The sequence below is a fragment of the Perca fluviatilis genome, chromosome 7, assembly GCF_010015445.1.
Source record: "Perca fluviatilis chromosome 7, GENO_Pfluv_1.0, whole genome shotgun sequence".
In the NCBI taxonomy this organism is placed as follows: Eukaryota; Metazoa; Chordata; class Actinopteri; order Perciformes; family Percidae; genus Perca; species Perca fluviatilis.
Window position 1 is genome coordinate 25,082,486 of NC_053118.1, and position 21,481 is coordinate 25,103,966.

At 43.7% G+C, this 21,481-nt stretch overlaps 1 protein-coding gene across 1 annotated transcript; it reads left to right on the top strand.

The window, feature by feature from the left end:
- Positions 1 to 56: 56 nt before the first annotated feature.
- megf8 (multiple EGF-like-domains 8) lies at positions 57 to 21,124 on the top strand. The gene is made up of 44 exons (XM_039805364.1): positions 57 to 531; positions 1,309 to 1,498; positions 1,621 to 1,784; positions 1,883 to 2,092; positions 2,231 to 2,411; positions 2,728 to 2,816; positions 3,372 to 3,585; positions 3,687 to 3,870; positions 4,304 to 4,449; positions 4,538 to 4,648; positions 4,765 to 4,916; positions 5,054 to 5,155; positions 5,354 to 5,501; positions 5,866 to 6,029; positions 6,417 to 6,620; positions 7,597 to 7,794; positions 8,016 to 8,276; positions 8,396 to 8,514; positions 8,602 to 8,733; positions 8,993 to 9,106; positions 9,260 to 9,343; positions 9,844 to 10,083; positions 10,207 to 10,391; positions 10,518 to 10,731; positions 10,927 to 11,161; positions 11,292 to 11,424; positions 11,751 to 12,001; positions 12,278 to 12,388; positions 12,502 to 12,620; positions 12,732 to 12,969; positions 13,061 to 13,232; positions 13,436 to 13,599; positions 13,738 to 13,873; positions 13,965 to 14,196; positions 14,317 to 14,443; positions 14,540 to 14,750; positions 15,004 to 15,218; positions 15,332 to 15,527; positions 15,670 to 15,838; positions 15,974 to 16,166; positions 16,257 to 16,427; positions 16,528 to 16,658; positions 17,566 to 17,698; positions 17,920 to 21,124. The coding sequence occupies exons 1-44, from the start codon at positions 508 to 510 to the stop codon at positions 19,411 to 19,413; spliced, it is 8,661 nt and encodes a 2,886-aa protein (XP_039661298.1). The 5' UTR covers positions 57 to 507; the 3' UTR covers positions 19,414 to 21,124.
- The last annotated feature ends 357 nt before the right edge of the window (positions 21,125 to 21,481 follow it).

Here is a 21,481-nt window from a genome sequence, read left to right on the forward strand (position 1 = left end):
TTGTTTCTCCTCTCCGCTGGATGGCAGTGGTGGGACATGCCACTAGCGGCGCTGTCTTTTGTGTTGGCAACCACCGGTTACTGCTAACAGCCATAAACACCAAAACAACGGGGACATCTGTCCCTGTAGGAATCAGGTCGATGCCGTTAAAAGATGTCGTTGTTAGCTATGTGAAACTAGTGTAACGGCCGAGTTTTAGAAACATTATTTCGAAGTTACATTATGATGAATTACTCTCAAGTGTGAATTTTCCTGGTAGATTTTGCAGCCACTGACGATTGCGCATCTGGATTTAACCAAGCCGCTACCGCTAGCTAACGGACCAGCTGCAGATCTCTCTGCTGTACCCCCAGTCAGGACTGCCCTCTGCATTGATTCCAAGGCAGTAACGTTAGCTACTAGCTAGCTAATTCAGCTAGCTGTCAGTCTTGAGCACCCACTAGCCATAGGTTAGCTCATGTAGAAGCTAACGTTAGCGTTAAAGGGTCACCGAAAATGTAAATTACCATGAGGCCAAAGAGACGGGAACTGGTGAGTGTTATCATTTAAATGTAGCTAACCTTCCAACTAGCTAGTCAGCTAACGGCCTCTGACTGAACGGTATTCAGCTAGCTATCTTAGCAACGTTAGCTTTGTTGTGATAGCCTGAGGAGAGCTCCTTGTTGCTGATACTAGCTAGCTAGTTGTTTTATCCTTAAGCTAATTGGATGTAAGACATACAGTCAATACACGATGTGTTGGTAGCTGGCATTCTTTGTATAAAAGCCACATGTGTAAAAACCTTCGCGTAACGTTACTGTTATGTTTGTGAGATTGGTGCACTGGTAACGTTAGTGAGCTAGCTAATGCTACTGTACATTGGGCTAACAGATGTTAGCTCGATCAGAATAATTTCTTCCCCAGAGACTGCCTCAGAGTCTCGTAATTAAGCATTGCCATTTTGCACCTTCAGGTCTGTTCAGTTCAGCAGTGTGAATGCATTGCAGTTTACAGAAGGGTAAACTTTAACTGGAATTTACAGCAAAAAGAGAATTACGTTAACGGCCAGGGGGATGCACGGGCCACAGGAAGTCTTATGGGACCACCAGGCTACATGAATTCTTGGATTTCTATAGAAACAATCATCTCTATCCTGCTGGCATAGTTCCTTTGTCTTGTGTTGTAAATCAAGTGGTCTATCAACTGAAACGTAGCTAGGTGCTTGGCCCCCATTTGCTGCATGATGTTGCTACATATTTTGGGGGATAATCTGTCTGTTAGGACCCACACCAAATTATTCTCTTTCACCTTGTGCCTCCCATTATTCAGGCGGTGCCAGTGATGTCGTCCTCCTGCCCTGTCTCCTTCATCCTGGTGGTTCTTCTCTTCGCTGAGTTGCCTTCGTGCCACACAGGGGACTGCAAGGGCCACAGGCAGGTGTTGAGGGGCCCACCAGGTTATGTCACAGATGGACCAGGAAACTACTCTGTCAATGGGAACTGCGAGTGGCTTATCAAAGGTATAATGAACCAAGATATTGTCTTGTGCACAGGAAATTTGACCATAAAACAAATAAGTATCCAATAGACTGTTATTTAATCTCCCTAATATAGCTATCTCCCAACTTTTAATATCTTCCAGCTCCCAGCAACAGTCACCGCATTGTCTTAAATTTCACCTTCATGGACACAGAGTGTACCTATGATTACCTGTTTGTGTATGATGGAGACTCCTACCAGAGCCCTCTACTTGCCAGCCTGAGTGGCAACACTCTGCCTCAACCCATTGAAGCCAAGTCTGGCAAGGTAACCAATTAAGACACGAAGAAAGAAACTCTGAAGCATTCTAAGCATTCTGTGGCAAATATTGACTTTGTGACCGTTACTTAATGTCCTTGTTCCAGATGCTGCTTCATCTTTTTAGTGATGCTAATTACAACCTCCTTGGCTTCAATGCAACTTACACCTTCTCTGTGTGCCCTGGAGCCTGTGGTGGTCATGGCCGCTGTGATTCCTCTACATCAAAGTGCCACTGCCATCAGGGTTGGGGAGATGCAGCTTGTACAACCCCTCTTTGCTCCCAGGCTTGTTCTGTGAATGGCCAGTGTGACCAGGTAAGAGAAGCGATGGGGAATGTTTTATAAACACACAAAGCAGTCTTTAACCAAAGAGTCATTCATCCTTCCCTGAATATGCTTTAATTATATTTGTCATGTGTGCATTTTAGTCTTATTCTTCATGTTTTTTCTCAGAAAGGAGAGCGCTGTCTGTGTAACCCAGGCTTCCTGGGTCACAGCTGCCAGCTTGGTTTCCATGATGATAGTGGGGCAGGGCAGTGGTGGCGTGTGAGTGAGGAAAACCCCTACACGCCTCCTAGGACGGGTTCTGCTGGCGTGTACCTGTCCTCCACTGGAGCCATGTACTTGTTTGGCGGTGAGAGTGACATACTCCTAATTTACACTGATGTTTTGATATTAATTGAACAAACCCACCTTCCACCCCCTTTTTTAACACACTTGTTGTAAGTTAATAGTCCTTTATTCTTTGGCAGATTAATTAAATTCTAACTTGTAACACTTTTTATCACTTCATAGAACTCCTATTCTTTTAAGGGATGGCTTTTAACCGATGTTAATATTGCTGTATTTGATTTAGCTGCAGTCCCTTATTTGACTTTTACTCTTCTCTAGTATACGATAGTGTGTTTGATTAATGACATCATGTTTGAATATTACTTATCTTCCTCCAGGGTTTGACCTGAACAGAGCTCTTGGTGACTTGATCAAATATAACTTCACATCCAACCAATGGGAAAGCAGGTCTTATGGTCACTCTCCTGTAAGTGGTTTGTGGATAAACGCACGAACGCACGCATAAACACACACACACATGCACGCACAGTTTTTGCTAACTCTTGCACCTCATATACTGTGTTTCCATGCGCACAACTGACCTGATTACTATCAGCATTAAACTCAAGCTAAAATGAAGTCCTACAAAGTGGGTTTCCACAGCTGAACAGTAGATCATTTGTATAGTTCAAATACAAATGCACAATGATTTCACTGTTAAGCCTGTTGCCCTATCCTCTCACTATGTTTTCAGTTCAGATACCCTGGCAAAAAAACTCCCCAGCCCACAGCGTCATATGACAAATTCACAAAAAATGTGTGGTTAAAAAATATGGTTATGCATAAATCTGTTCACTGTCAAACTGTGTAAATGAAGTTTTTTTTCGTAATCAGGTTATTGCAGTGCATGTAAATGTCTACTCCTATTTCCTGATTTCTCCCAAGTGCCTGATTCAATGTGAATATAAGTGCTCCCATTTATTATTTTACATTTCTTTTTTATTCACTTCATTCCTGCACTGTGACTCTCCTCTGTTGTCAGGCGGCTCGTCATTCCCACACAGCAGTAGAGTGGATGGGTAATATGGTTATCTTTGGAGGAGAGCTAGCTAACGGCTCCCTGGCCAGTGATGTCTGGATGTACCGGCCACTTCAAGATGACTGGCAACAGCATGGCTTTTCAAATTCACGTGGGTCTCCTAAACTGGCCAATCACGCTGCAGCTGTAGTAGACAATTATCTCTATGTATTTGGAGGTGGGTTTCATATTATATTGTCACGTGGCAGTCTATGTTTGGATTACATATATCCCTTAAAAACATGAATCGTACTAAGCAGTATCTTTCTTATATCCCAGGTCGCACTGAGGAGGATATGTTTTCCTCTTCTCTGTATCGGTTCGGCCTGCATGGCTCTGGACGGTGGGAGACTGTTCAGCCCACCGGTGGGAAGCCCCCGGCCACTGCCGGCCATTCTATGGTGTTCCACAGCCCATCCAGGACACTGCTGGTCTACGGAGGCCACAGGCCTACTACTGCCAGGTACACACCCTCTTTTGCGTTAGCATAAGGCATACAGTAAGACACAGACACACACACACACACACAGCCGGTAGAAACATTTCGTACACACTTCTGTATTTGTGGTTGCTAATGAGGAAGGGGAACAGTTTGCTGTCTAGTTTTGGAATGTATCTTTTTTTTGTTTGGGGATTGCACGTCATATTTTTGTCTATTCCTTACACATACACATCAAGTTAATTGTAAACTATTTTTGTCCTTTGTGATTAGATAAAACGTGATTTCTGTTTTAAAACTTGTTAAATTAAGGCACTCCAGAAAAAGATAAGTTAAGCTAAGAATAGTAGAAGTAGTTTGAAATGATGAAACAAGTTAGTTACCTAACATTTTGAATACCAATATATATACAGTACAGCATCTTTTATAGATTCTGAAAGTATATATTTTTTTTAAGGTTTAGTGTGAGGGTGAACAACACAGACGTGTTCCACGTGGACAGGCGGTTTTGGACATCCTTCCGTTCCCGTTTCCCAGCAACTGGCCCCAGAGAGAGAGCTTTCCACTCAGCCACCGTCATTGGAAACTACATGGTGGTCTATGGTAAGCATGAAGTAAATTAACATAATTCTCTTTAATTAGTGCTGTCATGTGTATATTTATCTATTTTCTTCCTGCCTTTCTCTCTCAGGGGGGAATGTACATATTCATTACCAAGAGGAGAAGTGCTTTGATGAGGAGATCTTCTTTTACCATCTGGGCTGTCACCAATGGGTATCTGCTGGGGAGAGATGGTCACTTAGTGAGTTCCCGTAGACTCTCACACACAGTCCAGTTTTATCTACAGCTTGTTTCTTTTTTGGTTGTTATTAAGCATCTACACGTACATTGCCTACAAAACTTTCATTTTTTTCTAAGGAGGGGATTCTGTAAGGGGGCGTTACTCGCATGTTGCTGCTGTGATGGAGGGACGAGTGCTACTGGTTGCTGGGGGTTACAGTGGCGTTGCCCGTGGAGACCTGGTGGCTTACAAAGTTCCACTGTTCGTCAGTAGCGATCAAGGTGACAGGGTGAGTGAAAGTGTCATAAAACAAGAAAACTGGAAGTCCTATCATTGGAAAGGCTGAAAAAAAAAATGTTTTGAATAAGAGCAGCTAGGAATAATTAAATTGTTGTGAAACTCTATGTATGTGTGTTGCATTATTAGGATGCTGTTTGTGCTGAGGCGCTAGACGAAAGTATGTGCCTTAAGAACCCAGAGTGCAGCTGGTGTGAAGGCCGCTGTCGAGAGTACCAGCCAACTAATCCGGTAACACTTTCCTCAGCAAGCCTTGTGGTTTACTCTCTTTGACTTATTCATAGAAATGTAGCGTACAAATATTATTGGTACTGTATATCCATTACTACATTGTGAGACACCTAAACATTTCTTTCACTTTGAAGTTCCTGTATGAATATTTGTCAGGATTACCAGTGCAATTTTATAACCCCTCTTTTGTGTTCACAGTGTGGCAGTACTGGTTGCCTGGGCCTGGCTCGCTTCCTGTCTGATTGCCAGTCCTGCCTGGTGTTCAGTGGCACTCTAGCTTCTCTGGCCCGTGCCCCTGGTGAATTTGGCTGGTGTGTTCAGAATGAGTCCTGCCTACCAGTGTCAGGTGAGACCCAATGAGGGAGGAAGGAGGGCAAAAGATAAGGGCTAAGCCTCAGACTGAAAAAAATATGACATGGGGAGGGACTTATGTTGGGCGTGTTTCAGAGATGGAGCACAGTGATGTGACTACACCCAGCTGAGATTGTACAGGCTAGTCAGACCATGATTTGACTTGCCTGTCCAATCACATCCTTCCTTTGGTGCAGTGAGGTCATGTCATTTTACTCTTTTTGAACACACGTCACACAAAAGTCACAGATCAGATTTGTGTCAGTACAGTAGAACACTTTAGAAATCGGCTGTATTACGATATTTGTGGAGGTCAGATGTGTTCTTTGTATGCTGACCTCTCCCTCTCGGTCTCACAGAGCGAAGTGCGTGCCGTGTGGACCAGATCTCAGGGGCGTACGGCTGGTGGGGGGAGCGTACCCTTTTCCTAACCTCCCTCCACTCCTGTCGCACCGAGAACTATGTCCCGGGACTGCACCTGCTCACCTTCCAGCACCCCCGCAACGACTCCCAGCCTGACAAGGTACGGAGTCCAAATCTCAAGTGCTAACTGTACTGGTTGTAATTACTTCCCTTTTCTGCTTATATTTATCCCTCCTTCCTTCCTCCAACATTGCTTTGACACTTTGACTGCACTCTAGTTCTCCAACTTGAATATTCTGAGCGTTTCTCTTTTATTGTGAATTTCTAGCTTGTGCTTTTGGCTTTTCAACCTCTTGGCTTCAATGCTCACTTCTCTTTTGTTGTTCTTTTTCCACTGTTGTGTTTTATTGCGCTCATAGAGAACATTCCTTTTTTAAGTAGTTTGTCAAACTTGGGAAGCAGTTTGTAGAGAATAGTCCTTCTGTTGATGTGTTTCCACTTCCATTCGTCCTCCCCCTATCCTCCATCCTCCTCACCCCTTCGCCAGGTGTCCATCCTACGCAGCACCACCATCATCCTTAGTCCCACCACAGAAATGGATGTAGCCCTACAGTTCAGGGGCTTCATCCACCCGTTGTGGGGGGCCCCTCCACCTGCACCCCCTCCCACCGAGTCTGTCTCCATGTGGGCTCGCATCCAAAGGCTCCACTTTGAGGCCCGAATGGCTTCAGGGCCCAACTCCAGCCAACTGGTGAGGGAAAGTGCATGTCAACACTTTTTGTGTTTTTATAAATTCAATAAATTATTTTAAAATAAATTTCTCATCTGAAATTGGAAAGTATTGACAGGATTGTTCTAGAAGTAGTCTATATCCACGACGTTCCACCTCCGCGATTGCTCTGGTGCCGCAGGAAATTCCGCCGTCTTTTCGGCAATGTCCTTTTCCTTCTGCTTTCTTTGTTTTGGAATTTTTAACTCTTTTTTTGGAATTTATGAAGACTATGGTTAACTGTTCCTCAGATCTCTGCAGGGTAAATTGAGACAGCTAGCTAGACTATCTGTCCAATCTGAGTTTTCTGTTGCACGACTAAAACAACTTTTGAACGTACACGTTCTACCAAAACAAGTTCCTTCCCGAGGCTATTTTGCAGCGGCTCCGTGCAGAGCTTAGCATCGCCCTTGATGATTGTGATTGGTTTAAAGAAATGCCAGTAAACCAGAGCACTGTCAATGCGAGAATGTAACACGTGTCTTATAATATTATTTTCACTAGACATAATGTAGTGATTTTAGCACCATGTTGAATAACATTGTGACTGTTGGAAAGGCAGGCATCCCCACAGGAGTAATAAGTGCAGGACATTGTGTCTTTGCTTGCTAGAAATTACATTTACCTTACTTGACAACAAAACTATGTATGTTTTTTGACAGTTTTGCTGCTGAAGTTTCCTAATAATTAAACACCCACAATAGTGTATTGGAATGTGGAAAAATATTGCATTAGATTGTGATTGTGTACATTTTCTATTTAAATGCACTGACTCATAATGGAATATTACATTATGTACATTTCCAGAATGCTAATTTAATTTAAATACCCTATGATGTATATTAATGACTGAGATATTTTTAACTTAGCAGCACTTATTTATTGCCAGCCTTACTTAACTCTTGTCCACTTTTTCTTTCTCTCTAATTCTCTATATATCTTTAACCTATCGGAGCAGGAGGTGGTGGGTCATTGGGCAGCCCAGCAGGAGAAGGAGTTGAAGCTGCTGGCTCGCACAGATGGGAGTAGACTGTTCTCTAACCTGACCAGGGGCAACCATTACCTTGTTCAGGCTGAGGGCTACCTTAACAACTCTGGCTCAGGACAGACCAGTGAGATGGCCCTGATATGGAACAGAACATTGCCTGGAGGCAGTGTGAGTACTGGCACAGTTAAACCTGTGCTTTTAGAAGAGATGAAGAGATTTAACCTGCATAAGCAGTGAAAGTAAAAGAAACTGTATGAAAGAACTGAAATGAAAGAACCACTGCTTGTGGTTCTGTCATTTTTCCAAACAATGGGTTTCATTCAGTAGTAAAAGAAAAGCTAAACTCTTACCTAATATGCCCTTTCCCTCATAACTTGCTCTCCCTTTAGGAGATCTCCTTCCTGTTCCTGGAGCCTTACCGCTCAGGTTCCTGCTCAGCATACATGTCCTGTCTGGCCTGTCTGTCCGATCAGTCTTGTGGTTGGTGCCCGTCTTTGTCCCGCTGCCTGCTGCGGGACAACCCAGACCTCGAGCCCTGCCCTGAGGGAGAGAACAGGGAAGGCAAGGGAGATGGTCAGCGCCATCTGCTGTTGGCACCCCAGCACTGCACCTTGTGTGAAGAGTACAGAGACTGCTCTGCTTGTACTCAGGTACATCACAGATAACACCCTCATTTTAACAAAGTGTCACTATGCTACTGATATTATTATATAACTTAATTTGGAGCTGCTGTATTCCTGACTCATGCAAAGCTCAATTTGGCCTGCAGGACCCTTTTTGTGAGTGGCAAATAAACTCCAGCAAGAAAGGCGACTACCAATGCAGTCGACGGGGAAGACTAGACGGATCCATACGTGACTCAAGGGCTTGTCCTAAAGTTTGCAACCAGTAAGTTGAAAAACTATATTTTCATATGTTGTTTATATTTTTGTGTGTAACAAGAACCTTAACTCACATCTTTTTTTTTTTGCAAAGGAGAAGGACGTGTGGTGAGTGTCTTTCTAACTCCAGCCAGTGTGCATGGTGTGAGTCAGCCCAGGCCTGCTTCTATTTTGCTGCCTACCTCACAAAATACCCCTATGGAGAGTGCAGGGACTGGTACGACAGGTAAAATAAAGACATTTTTAAGACTTGTTTTGTTTTATTTTCAGCTGACAGTTAATACACATAACTATTTGCAGTTGCACATACAGTTAACTGCTTTCCTGTTACACTCCCATTATGTAAACCAAAAATAAGACAAAGAACTGACAGAATTTTTAAATATAACTTCTTTTGAGTGCAATTAGTTATATTTTGTCAGTGAGTTGAATTGAACCTAAATCATTAATCTAATATTCTCTTTTCTTATTCTCTTACTTGTCAGTGTTCATTCGGTTCCCCAGTGTAAGCAATGTTCAGCTTTAAACACGTGCACAGACTGCCTGCGGACATTCCAGTGTGGCTGGTGTGGTGACTACAACAATCCCACAATTGGAAAGTAAGTATGGCACACATTTAACTAACAAATACTTTGACAATTACTCTGTACAGATTGATGTACTTATTGATAATTCCCTTTTGTTATAAAATGTCTGATATGTTAATAGTCATTGTCTTCTTGTATTCATTCATGGTTTACTCATCTTTTCAGATGTTTGAGGGGAGACTGGGCAGGAATGGATGACCCCTTGGTATATAACTGTAGTGTGGCTGTGGCTGAAGTGCAGGCTGCAAAGTAAGATATCTCTTATTACACTTTCATGACTTTGATGCAGTAAGTAGGTGCCTTTTTCTCGTAAGGAAGTTTTTTTTGTTTTGTTATATTGGTAATTTAAAATGAAATATTATGGATGGAGTGTTTTTCACAGGTTGTAAATGTATTTGTGGTGGTTCACTTCTTTGAAGAGGAAGGGGTCCTTAACTTGTTTTTTTACAATACAATTACTCCAAGTTGGATAGGACAAAATGCATTTGCAAGACTTATAAAATCCACTTGTCCCAGTCTATGTATTAAAAGAAAACATTTCAATGTTATCAGTTATATCCGTTTGAGAAAAAATGATTGAATGGCTTTTTGTTTCTTTACGATCTTTACTTTCTGAAACCTTCACATACCATAGAATGCCTGCCAAACTTAAACAGAACTTCTACATAGAGCCATATCACAGTGGATGGACATATAGATGGATATAGTATACCTGTCCAACTTCAGTTCACCTTGTCCTACTCTTCCAGCCCCGAGCCCCAGACCTCGGCCCCGCCACGACCTCTGGAAATGGAGATGGAGCTGGAGCTCTTGGATGACGAAGAGCAAGATGCAATCTGGTCCTACCCCACCTGCCCTGATGTAGAGGAATGCAGGCTGGGTCTCCACAACTGTCACCCCTTCGCCACCTGCATCAACACTCCGACCTCCTATGAGTGCCACTGTGAGAGAGGATACACAGGGGATGGCACGCTGCACTGCAACCAGACGTAAGATGTTCCTCTATTTATTCATCCTTCAACTCTTGAGTGAAAAATCTTCATATTTTCCATTTAGTCATCATTTTTTTAAAGGACATTTTCACCCAAACATAATTGTTCCTATTTCCACAGGTGCTACAATGAGTGCCGTGAGGGCCAATGTAGTGGCAGCCCGCGGTTTGAGTGTGAATGTTCCCTTGGCTGGACGTCTGACCCCGCCACTCTGGTTCTCAGTGGTGTTGAATGCGACGTTGACTGTGGCTGCAACTTCCATTCCACCTGTATTACTGCACCAGGGATATGTGACGAATGCCAGGGTGAGACTTGTATATATGGCTTGTTTCAATAGCTTGTTCTCAGTCATCTTTTGTATTAAACTCATACTGAATAAGGCCAATTTACGCGGTAAAGTCAAACTGCATTTGTTAAAATTTGTCTTTTAGATTGGACTACAGGACCCCACTGTGAGCACTGCCGTCCAGGTAGCTTTGGTTCAGCGCTGGCTGGTGGCGGCGGCTGTGTGCAATGTGAGTGTAACGGCCATGGCGACCCTCTCCGAGGATACTGTCACAACCAGACAGGCCAGTGCTACTGCACCCACAACACTCAGGGACCACATTGTGAGTCCTGCCTTCCTGGTTACTACGGAGACCCCAGGTAAGAAGATCTTCGTCTTAGAACTTGAGTGTAACACACACTTAATATTTCTTTGTGTCTGTACTGATTGAAAACTATTTGAAATCAAGGAGTGGAGATTACAAGAAGGTATTGATAAAAGCATTTTAAATTTTTTTTTTCTTCAGATTCTTTCATCATGACTCATCTATCCTGATATCTTTCTCTTTCCAACAGGAACAATGGCACATGCTACCGCCAGTGCCAGGGTCGTTCTGTGCTGCTCTCCTCCGCCTCTGCCATGCCTCTCTCCTCTTCTCTGGGTTGGCGAAGTGGCACAGAAGGGAACGGAGGACTTTCTCATTGCCTGTGGGTCCTGTCTGTGACTGAGAACCTGGCACCTTGTCTGCCCAGACAGCTGTGTCCCCCTGTAGCCCTCACTCTACACCCAGACTCCCATACACGTTGTAAAGTGAGTACAAACATGACACGATAATACACACAAGCAAATGAACATGTTAGCTGTGCTGTTGCATCAACCATTGTCAGTATTCCTACCTGTATAACTATCGCCCTTAAATTTCCTTTGTTTTGTTTTGCAGAGCTCCTTTGTCTATGTGTTTGACGGCCTCCCTCGTTTCCTGGCCAATGGAGTTGTACATTCAGATCACAACCTGATTGGGGCATTTTGTGGCACCACAAGGACTCAACCTATCACTGTGGAGGCCACCTCAGGTATCCATCCATATATTCATTCAATAATGAACATGTTTTTGCCTGGAGAAATCTGCTTGTCCATTACAGGCAGACAGCAAAAGTTGAGCTATTAAAATGGTATTTCCTCTGAACACATTAACCACTAATTACCTAGCAGATTACTTCCCCTCAGGGCACTGGGTAAGTCATTTTGCTGTCAACCATTGAAACATGTTATACAAACTCTTACCCACATCTACTTATTTTAAGTAATGGAGTTATAGTTGGCATTTAAACACACAGACTCGAAAATCACCATGTCACTCTCACTATATTCTATATTCTATTTTCTCTTTTACTACCAGGTGTGATTTCCGTCTACTTTGAGGCCAACGTCTCCTCAAACAAACCTCAAGGCTTCAATGCATCTTTCTGGGTGCGGCGGTGTCACCAGAGCTCTGATGAGGGTGAAGAGGGGTCACCTGTGTGTCCAGCGGGAGCCCAGTGCCAAGGGGGGCTTTGTCAGTGCCCTCAGGGATATGGTGGACCCCAGTGCAACCGGCCCATATGCCCTCAGGATTGTGGAATAGCAGAAGGAAGAGGGGCTTGTAATATAGTAAGAGTTGTGACAATTTATATTTAGAATTTTTACTTTTGATTAGGGCACAGGGATCACTTATTTCTAGGAATAGATGTGTTTGGGAATTATTAAAGAATGGAAATTGTGTCCAAAATTTACAGTTAGAGTACCATACACTGTAGTTTTATTCTCTCTACCGTTAGATTTCTTGTGATGTGTTCATGATAATCTGAAATGACCTCTGTAAAATATTGTGTCTAATAATGTTACAAATGTTCCTAGATTGCTAACCAACATATTTTTTTGTCTCAGTCTCTGGGAGTGTGTGTGTGCTCAGATAGCTGGGCTGGCTCAGACTGCTCTGTTCCTCGGGACTCCAACAGTCTGGTCTGGGAAACACTGCTGGACACACAACTGACAGTGGTAGGGGCAGAACATAAACTGTAAAAAAAAAAAAAACATCTATCTGCACAATTCATGAATCTTACACACCAGCACACACAAACACACATTCATTTTGCACTGTTGCTTCACAGAACCAGGCCCACAGGTTTCTCCACAGGATGGGCCACTCTCTGGTATCTGGACCACAGGGCAACCTCTGGATGTATGGAGGACTCTCTCTGTCAGAGGGCATTCTGGGAAATGTCTACAGGTAGGGTGTTCTGAGTAGTATGAATGTCACAAAACATTTTTGATGTTATACTGTGTGTATAAGTAATGTCTATATATGCGTAATAATGCATTTTGTCCCTGGTTTGTTTAGATATTCTGTGTCAGAGCACCGTTGGACCCAAATGTTGACAAGCTCTGTGGAAGAAGGCTCGACTCCGAGTCCTCGCTATCACCACGCCTCTGCACTGCTGACCAGTCATGAGTCTGGCTCTGGAAGCCACAGAGCCAGTCACGACTTCATGTTGGTGGTGGGCGGTGTCATTGAAAACGGTGTTGCCATGGATACCTGGAGTCTTAATCTCAGCAGTTTGGTCTGGCGAGAGCACAAGGTTAGGATTAGATTTATTGTGGAAATACAAAATGTGTGTATAAGTGTTTTTATACCTCCTAGTAAATTACATTTTCTTCCATCTCTGACAGAGCACAGTGCTGCCCCCGGTGTCGGGCCACACTTTAACTGTACGCCGAGACTCCTCTGTGCTGTTGATTGGAGGTTACTCTCCAGACAACGGCTTCAACCACCATCTGCTGGAGTTCAGCCCTCATACGGGAAACTGGACCATTGCCCCCCACACTGGCACACCACCTACAGGTTTTTAAGGCCTTTTGTTATGGGTTGTAACATAGTTCTTACTTGGTCAATAACTTATTGACTGATGCACCACTTATATATAAGTACAAACATAATTAATGTATTGGTCAACCTCAAAGAGAATTCCATTACTATTGCATTTTGAAAATGCACTTTTGAATTTTGCACTTTAACCTGTTTTGCCTTATGTGTTCTTCAATCAGGGTTATATGGCCACTCAGCAGTCTACCATGAGCAGACTGATGCCATCTATGTCTTTGGTGGCTACCGCTTCCACGTGGAGACTGTGGAGCCCTCAGGAGAGCTCTACAGTCTGTACTACCCCAACCTCACCTGGTCTCTGCTGGTGCCCTCACAGGGTAATAAGGTAAGACGCCGACCTCATCTAGTCTCTACCCTCCTGTTACAGGCCAGTAAATTAGACAAGCCAAGCATTTATCTTCTATCAGTCCACTGCATATAAATAACCTATCTATTCTTGCTGTGTCATCTCTTTGCTTTGCAGCCCCTGTCCCGTTTCTTCCACGCTGCAGCCATGATCAAAGACACCATGGTCATTGTCGGGGGAAGGACAGAAGCTGAAGACTACAGTAACTCAGTGTCTCTGTACCAGATCAACTGTAACACCTGGATACAACCAGGTGACCATCTTAGTGTCTTTCTGCAGATTCAATTATGGTCAAATCCTAAATTTTCCATACCAAAACCTAATCACTTTTTTCTTTGCTTCAGTCTCAGTTGTAGGAGATCCAGTAAATTGTTCAGTGTCCCTTGCCATGACAAGCTTGAGTGGCCGTCTCTTCCTGTCAGGGGGCTTCAATGGTGTCACACTGGGCAGACTCCTAACCCTGTCTGTGCCCTCTGACCCCTGTGCACTGCTGCCAACACCAGAGGCCTGCAATACCACCACAGGCAGCTGCGTCTGGTGTAGGGGAACCTGTGCTTCTTCTGATACTGCTGAGAGGTAACACATTGGCTGGAAGCAACTCTAAATAAATAGCACTCTGTTCTTGAGCTTGAAGTTATGTGCAGCTACTAAATAAAATGTGTCAAACTTTCAATTCTCTACCTCCCTTTCTGTCAGAATGGGCTGCTTCACAAGCCAGTCTCCCTGTTCCCCGACCCCTCGTCAGCCAGACCAGTGTCGCAGACTGAAGACCTGCAGTGAATGCCTCGCCCGACACCCTAAAACATTCTCCAGTACATCACAGGTAATATACAACACCCCTACTGTAACGCAATCACTAGCTCAAACAGAGACAACTACTTTCTATCAACTAAAATCTGTTCCTTACTGAATTTCCCAGCCTGCTCTACAGTGTAAGTGGTGCACAAACTGTCCAGAGGGTGCCTGTATCAGCAGTTCTGTTAGCTGTACGTCTGAACATGACTGTCGGATCAACCAGAGAGAGATCTTCCTGTCCAGCAACTGCACTGAGACCAGCTGTGAGGCTTCTGACTGCCCCAAGTGTACTGCCTCCGGAAAATGCATGTGGACTCGCCAATTCAAACGCACAGGTATGGGCAATATAGTGTTGAAGAGCGTTGAGGAAATTATGAATTTCCTATAGGCTCTTTTGTTAAAATTTTCAGTCTAAACCTGAAAATAAATAAGATGTCAATGTACGAAAAAACATGAAATACACTAGAAATTGTAATTTAGTAATTATGATTATCACACCCGTATGGATGAATTATTATTTTGGAGATCATAAATTAAATGTTGGCTGTGTTCCACTAGAACATGTTGACTGTGTTGTGATCATTTCAGGTGAGACAAGGCGCATCCTGAGTGTGAACCCCACCTATGACTGGACGTGTTTCAGCTACGCCCTGCTCAACGTCTCCCCAATGCAGGTGGAGTCTTCTCCCCCTATGCCGTGCCCTCCACCCTGCCACAGTCTCAATAATTGCAGCCTCTGTCTGGGCTCCAGAGGCTCTGATGGGGGCTGGCAGCACTGTGTGTGGAGCATGGCTTTGCAGCAGGTAAGACTTTACGGAGCTTTACAGAGTATTTTGTATGAGTTTTTATTTATTTTTTAATTTGTTTTAAATAAGATCATGTTCATATACAGCTAACCTTTTTCCCCTTCCGCTAGTGCATGAGCCCGTCTTTCGTGCCCTTGCGATGTGAGGCGGGTCAGTGCGGTCGTCTGCTCTCTGGGGGGGACTCTTGCTCTCCCCAGTGCTCCCAGCTCACACAGTGCTCCCAGTGCATTTCCAGGCCTCAGTGTGGCTGGTGTGCTACTCGGGGGGGCAATGGTGCTGGACGCTGCTTACAAGGAGGACTTGATGGTGAGAAATATCTTCAGTTGATTTGTTCAAGAAATTCAGCATTGTGGAGTGTAACCAGTCCAGCGTTACATTTATCACTTAATCAAAATTTCTGCTTTTCTCATGTGTGGTTCACTCACCTTCCTCTATTCTTGTCTCCCAGGTGTGAGTGAGGGCGTTTGCCCCCTGAGAAACAGCAGCTGGTCCTTCCTCCACTGTCCAGAGGAGGATGAGTGTGCCAACGGCCATCACCACTGCAACAGCACCCAGGACTGCCACGACCAACCCCAGGGATATCACTGCACCTGCAAACAGGGTTACATACTCAGCAGGTAGGATTAGGAGTTAGCGTTTATGACTCAGGTGCAGAATACACAAGGATATTTACAAAGAAATAATGTATTGCGTTGGGTAGAAACTGTACAGGTTTACTAAATTCTTCTCTTTTTTGTTTTTTTGCTGTACAGGGTTTCTGGTCAGTGTGAGCCAGTTTGTGCACAAGGTTGTGTGAACGGGACGTGCGTGTCCCCAGGAGTTTGCCAGTGTCACTTTGGATTTGTGGGGGAAAACTGCTCTTCTCAGTGCAGCTGCAACAAACACAGCAACTGCGCTGGTGTCAGCAAACCAGATGTTTGCCTTGAGTGCCACAATAACACCATAGTAAGTGCTCATAGTAAAAAAACATGCACATACTGTGAACAAAGTTTTTCCATGTCCACTGGGGATGATTAATTTTTCATAAAATTTCAGGGAAAGCACTGTGAGAAGTGTAAGCCCCTGTTTGTGGGCTCTGCCAAGGGGGGCGGCACTTGTCGTCCATGTCGGGAGTTCTGCAGGGGAAACAGTGCTGTGTGTTTATCCGGAGATGAACTTAAGAAGGCCCTTGAGAATCCACGGCTCTTCCCTCTGGACCCCAACAGCGTAAGTGTCTGCTGTCCTTGTGGTCTTCTCCTTTATTATATGTTAAAAACAAATACACCAGTTGTGCTTACTCTTGTATCTCTCTTTGTCCCTTTATCAGATTCAGAACTGGGTGTCTGAGGGTCCCACAGAAGAGCATGCTGTCTGTGTGAATTGCAAAAACAACAGTGTGGGGGACAAGTGTGAGAGCTGCCTCAGCGGCTTCTTCCTGCTGCCGGGGAAGTGTGAAAAGTGAGTAATGTTTGATGCTCAGCAGTCAATGGATTCCCATGATGTGACCAACATTACAAAGCATTTATATGTTATATGCCGAGCTTTTAAATGTTTTAAAAATGTGCTTTATACTAGGGATGCACCGATCCGACTTTTTCAGTCCCAATAGCGATACCGATGTCAGGGCTTTGTGTATCTGTCGATACCCGATACTGATCCGATACCGTTGTTGAATTAATAATACACTGTATACCTTTCACCTTATACCTTCCTTCCACCATGTGGAAGAGACTAACAGCACCACACTTTCCTAACTAAACATTACTTTCCTAACTAAGACAAAATAACATAGATGTAATGTATTGAATTATTATTTATTTGTACACTCAACTCTTCCAGCATGCGACACACGTGCGACAGAGGGGAAAAAAACTAACAAAACTGGATCGGCCCATGGATCTGTTAATTCTTCCGATCCCTAATCCAGCTATTTTGTCAATATCGGGACCGATATCCAATCTTAATATCGAATTGGTGCACCCCTACTTTATACTGAATGTTTTGGCATTGTCCACAATTACCATTATTTTGGGTTGACACAATGCCAGGCCTTTCAGATATAATCTGCATCAATATACAGTGCTACTGTATATTGATGCAACTAAATGCTGATGCTTCTTTAAACTAACCATGCCATCAGAGGGAATTTTTTTTACAGCAAAAAAAAAAAAAATGCTAGTCATGAGATGAAAATTCCCCACCCCTTCCTATAAGTTAGATAAATAAGATGGGCAAACATTGCAAAAAAGACAATCGGTATAAATGCTTCTAGAAGCAACAGACTTATTAGCTCAATAAGCTCTCTCTTCTCCTCTTTAGTATTTGTATTTCTCCTTTTTAGTGTATTTTCTCCTCTTCCTTGCAGGTGTCAGTGTAATGGCCATGCAGACACATGTAATGAACACGATGGTACAGGTTGCCCTTGCCAAAACAACACAGAGACCTCCTCCTGTCTCAGCAGCCCTCAGAGTGACCGGAAAGACTGCTACAGGCAACAGGTATGCACATGCATTTCAATTATGGAAGAAGGGTTTCACTTTGCAAAGTTATATTTAACATATTCTCCACACAGAACGTTGCCCTGGTCACAATATAATGTTTGATTTTCTTTCTCTGCATTGATAAAAGCAAAATTTAGAATCGAGACAAACATTTGTGACCCTGTCCTATACATTGTCGGGTTTTGCTCAAGTTGTATTTGTTGTGCTCTTCTATTCAGTGTGCCAAGTGCAAAGACTCCTTCAATGGCACACCGGTGAACGGGCGTCAGTGCTATCGTCAGTTCAACGTTGACACAGAGTGCTGCTTTGACCCCACATCCCAGACCAACTGCTTCCATGATCCCACCATTCGCAACCTGCCCAAGGGGCGAACTGTGTTTTTCTCTGCACAGCCAAAGTTCACCAATGTGGACATTCGGGTCACCATTGATGTTACCTTTGGTGAGGTGGAAGTGTATGTGTCCAACTCTCATGACATCTTCATTGTGGATGTAGACCGATACACAGGGATTCACACCATCAGGATCGAGGAAGAAGCAGTAACTCGGGGGACAACGACCGGTGTAGATAAGGATTCACCTCCGTCCCCTATAAAGGTGCTTGCCAATGCCTCATCCAGTCTCGGGGGTCCCGTGCTCTCCCAAAATCCCCTGCAGCTGCAAGCAAAACCCTCAGGGGCAGAGAGAGAAATTACGGAGGCGCGGGCTGAAGGACTCATCACCTACATCACTGTGTGGAAACCACAGACAGTGCTGATTGTCCGTGGTGTTCGAGATCGTGTGGTCATCACCTTCCCCCATGAGGTGCACTCTCTGAAATCCAGCCGCTTCTACATCGCTCTGAGAGGTGTGGGGACTGCCGAAAGACAGGGAGAGTCCCAGGGCCTGCTGTTTCTGCGACAGGACCAAGCCCACATCGATCTTTTTGTCTTCTTCTCAGTTTTCTTCTCCTGCTTTTTCCTCTTCCTGTCGGTCTGCGTCCTCTTATGGAAGGTTAAGCAGTTTCTGGACTTCCGTCGGGAGCAGCGTCGCCACATCCAGGAGATGACCAAGATGGCGTCAAGGCCCTTTGCTAAACTCACCATATACCTTGAGCCGGAAGAGCCTCAGCTCATCTACCTGCCTTCAGCTGGTGGAGGGGTGGGGGGCAGCACTGTATCGCTTGCTCATGCCCGCACAAGCAAGTTAGGAGGAGTGGTGGTGGGCCAGAGGGGCAGGGCAGGAGCTGTCTCCTACAAACATGACCCAGGCTCTGGACCCACAGCCCACCATCACCTCACCCTGGGTGGAGGGGGCAACGGTAGCCAGCACCTGCCGCTGCACTACTTGAACACCCACCACTATGCCAGCACCACATCTGGCACCCCGGCCTCACACCATCACCACCCATCAACATACAGCGGCTACCAGCACTTTTGCCGCTCTGACCCCTTCCTCTCTCAGCTCATGGGCTTTTCTTATTCCACCTTTAAGGTAGGGCCCATCACCCTAGAGCCCACAGATGACGGCATGGCTGGGGTGGCCACTGTCCTCTTCCAGCTGCCTGGGGGTGTCTTAGCTCCAAATCGTGCCTGTCTGGGCTCTGCACTGGTTACTTTGCGTCAGAACCTGCAAGAATACTGTGGCCATGGCAATGGAGGGGGGCACCCAGGGGCGGGAACAGGGCGCAAGGGGCTGCTAGGGCATCAACACCTGACCACTATGGCTATGTAGGGAAAAAACAATAGAATTTAAAGAGGACAGGGATAAAAGAGATGGGATATATCTGTGAAGTGTTTGATATTTGATGAATTAATTTTCTGAAAGCTGCAAGACAAAAACAAAGTCCAAAATAAAGAGTTATGATACAGTCAGTTAACATGAGCATTTTGAACAGAGTTGTACATACACTGTATAATGAATTATTTAGTGTCTTTTATTGTATTATGTTTTGCTGTACTGTAATTCAGTGCTTCACGTGACCAAGCGAGCTGTGTCTAGAATGCACTACAACTGCTATACGTATCAACAAAACAATGTTGCATCCTGTCTGTGATCACTAAAGAGGTATGAGCACACTCGACAGTCAGTCTCATACAAAGACTGAAGCTGGACTGTTGCCAAAATTCTTCTCACTGATCAACAGAGGTTTTAAAAATACAGCCGCTCTCTTTGGAACCAACATGTGCTTTATACCCCAAAAAGTGACAATCAAACTTGTCATTGAGAACAAAGACTTAAATTGGTTCAGCATAATGTGCAAGATTTTGATTGTCAGCTCAGCGCAGGTAAAAAGTCAAAGTTGCTTGTGAGATGTTTTTTTTGTTTTTTTTTGTTTTTTTTTTTATATCAGTCAATTTAAGTGATTTATAATTGTAACTCAATATATGGCAGGCTACTAAGCTACATGTTTATGTTAAACAGACTCCTGAGTATGTCTTTGCATATTCATTCACCTGCTCTTTTACACTTTTATTTGTTTTTCTGTGCTTCTGATCGGCCTTCACTTCTTGCCTTGTGTGTGAGTCGACTGGCTTACTTACACTTAATAACAATAACATATTCTCCTTTTTGTTTCATGAGTTGTTTTTGTAAAAAAAAAAAATGGATAATGTTTTCAATATTAGTCTTCACTTCCTGACACTGATAATTTAATAATTTAACAGAACTCGTCCATAAAAAATGAAGAAATTATGTGTCCATTTAAAACATTTCATTACATTTTGTTGAATGATTTTAATTTGATGAAATGTATGTTGGTGTTTGGCTAGTTTTGCTGGACTGCTTTTTTCAGGCAACTTGTCTGCTTAGGTGATTGTATTAGCCAATCATAGCTGCAATTTGATATATAAAAAAATTGGATGTGAAAAGAAGAAAAATACAGTATGGTTGGAAAATGTTACTCTATTGAAATTACAATGATAATGGAAAGCGTTCTCCTGGTGAGATATTTCAAGAACACTTGACACCATTTTTATTTTCAGTGACACTGAATTACTTGTTCACTGGTTGGTGTTGATGTTATTATTCATTGTTTTCTCTTTGTTTTCCTTTTTTGCACTGCATGGAGGCAATGAGCCCCATTATTCATGTGAAACACTAAGAGGGGATGTCATCCAGCCTCAGATGGCACACAGTGTCATGGATGAACTCAGAATGATGCTACTGCCTTCTTATCGAATGAACAAAATGAACTGAATAATGGCAGCATAGTTAAGCCAACTAAAGCTCAAATAAATGCTGGCACTATTTATAACAGCCCTCCACAAACAAGCATTACTATTGTTTCTTTGTCTTGTATCCTTGTATGTTCTTTTTTTAACATTTTTGTACATAACTTTTGTTGTTAATTTTTTTGTTTTTGAAGAAGGGAACAGTGTTGTACAAAAGATTGCGTCAAGATTTTCGGTCTGGAGTCGGCTGAAATAAAGTCTGATAAAGATGATTGTGAGTGTGTTTTGTACAGAAGGGGAAAAAAACATGCAATTAGTACTATTAATACTATTTCTTCTTTAAAAAAGGAAAATTAGTAGATTGGGTAAACCCAGCCCGATCTGCCGGCGATTTGATTTCGCCTTGCAGCTCAAGGTCTGGTGATAGCCAGGCTAGAAAATTAGGACATGAGACCTAGAAAATAATTAATACAAAGTATGCTGCCATAACTTCAATATTTCATTTTTGACTATTTCAGTGAGTCAGCATGCACAATTACCAGGGCCTCTCCTAAGTGGAATGCAGCCATAATTAATGGTTTTGAATACACCTGTGCTTTTCCTACTATGACATGTCAACATGTCTGCCA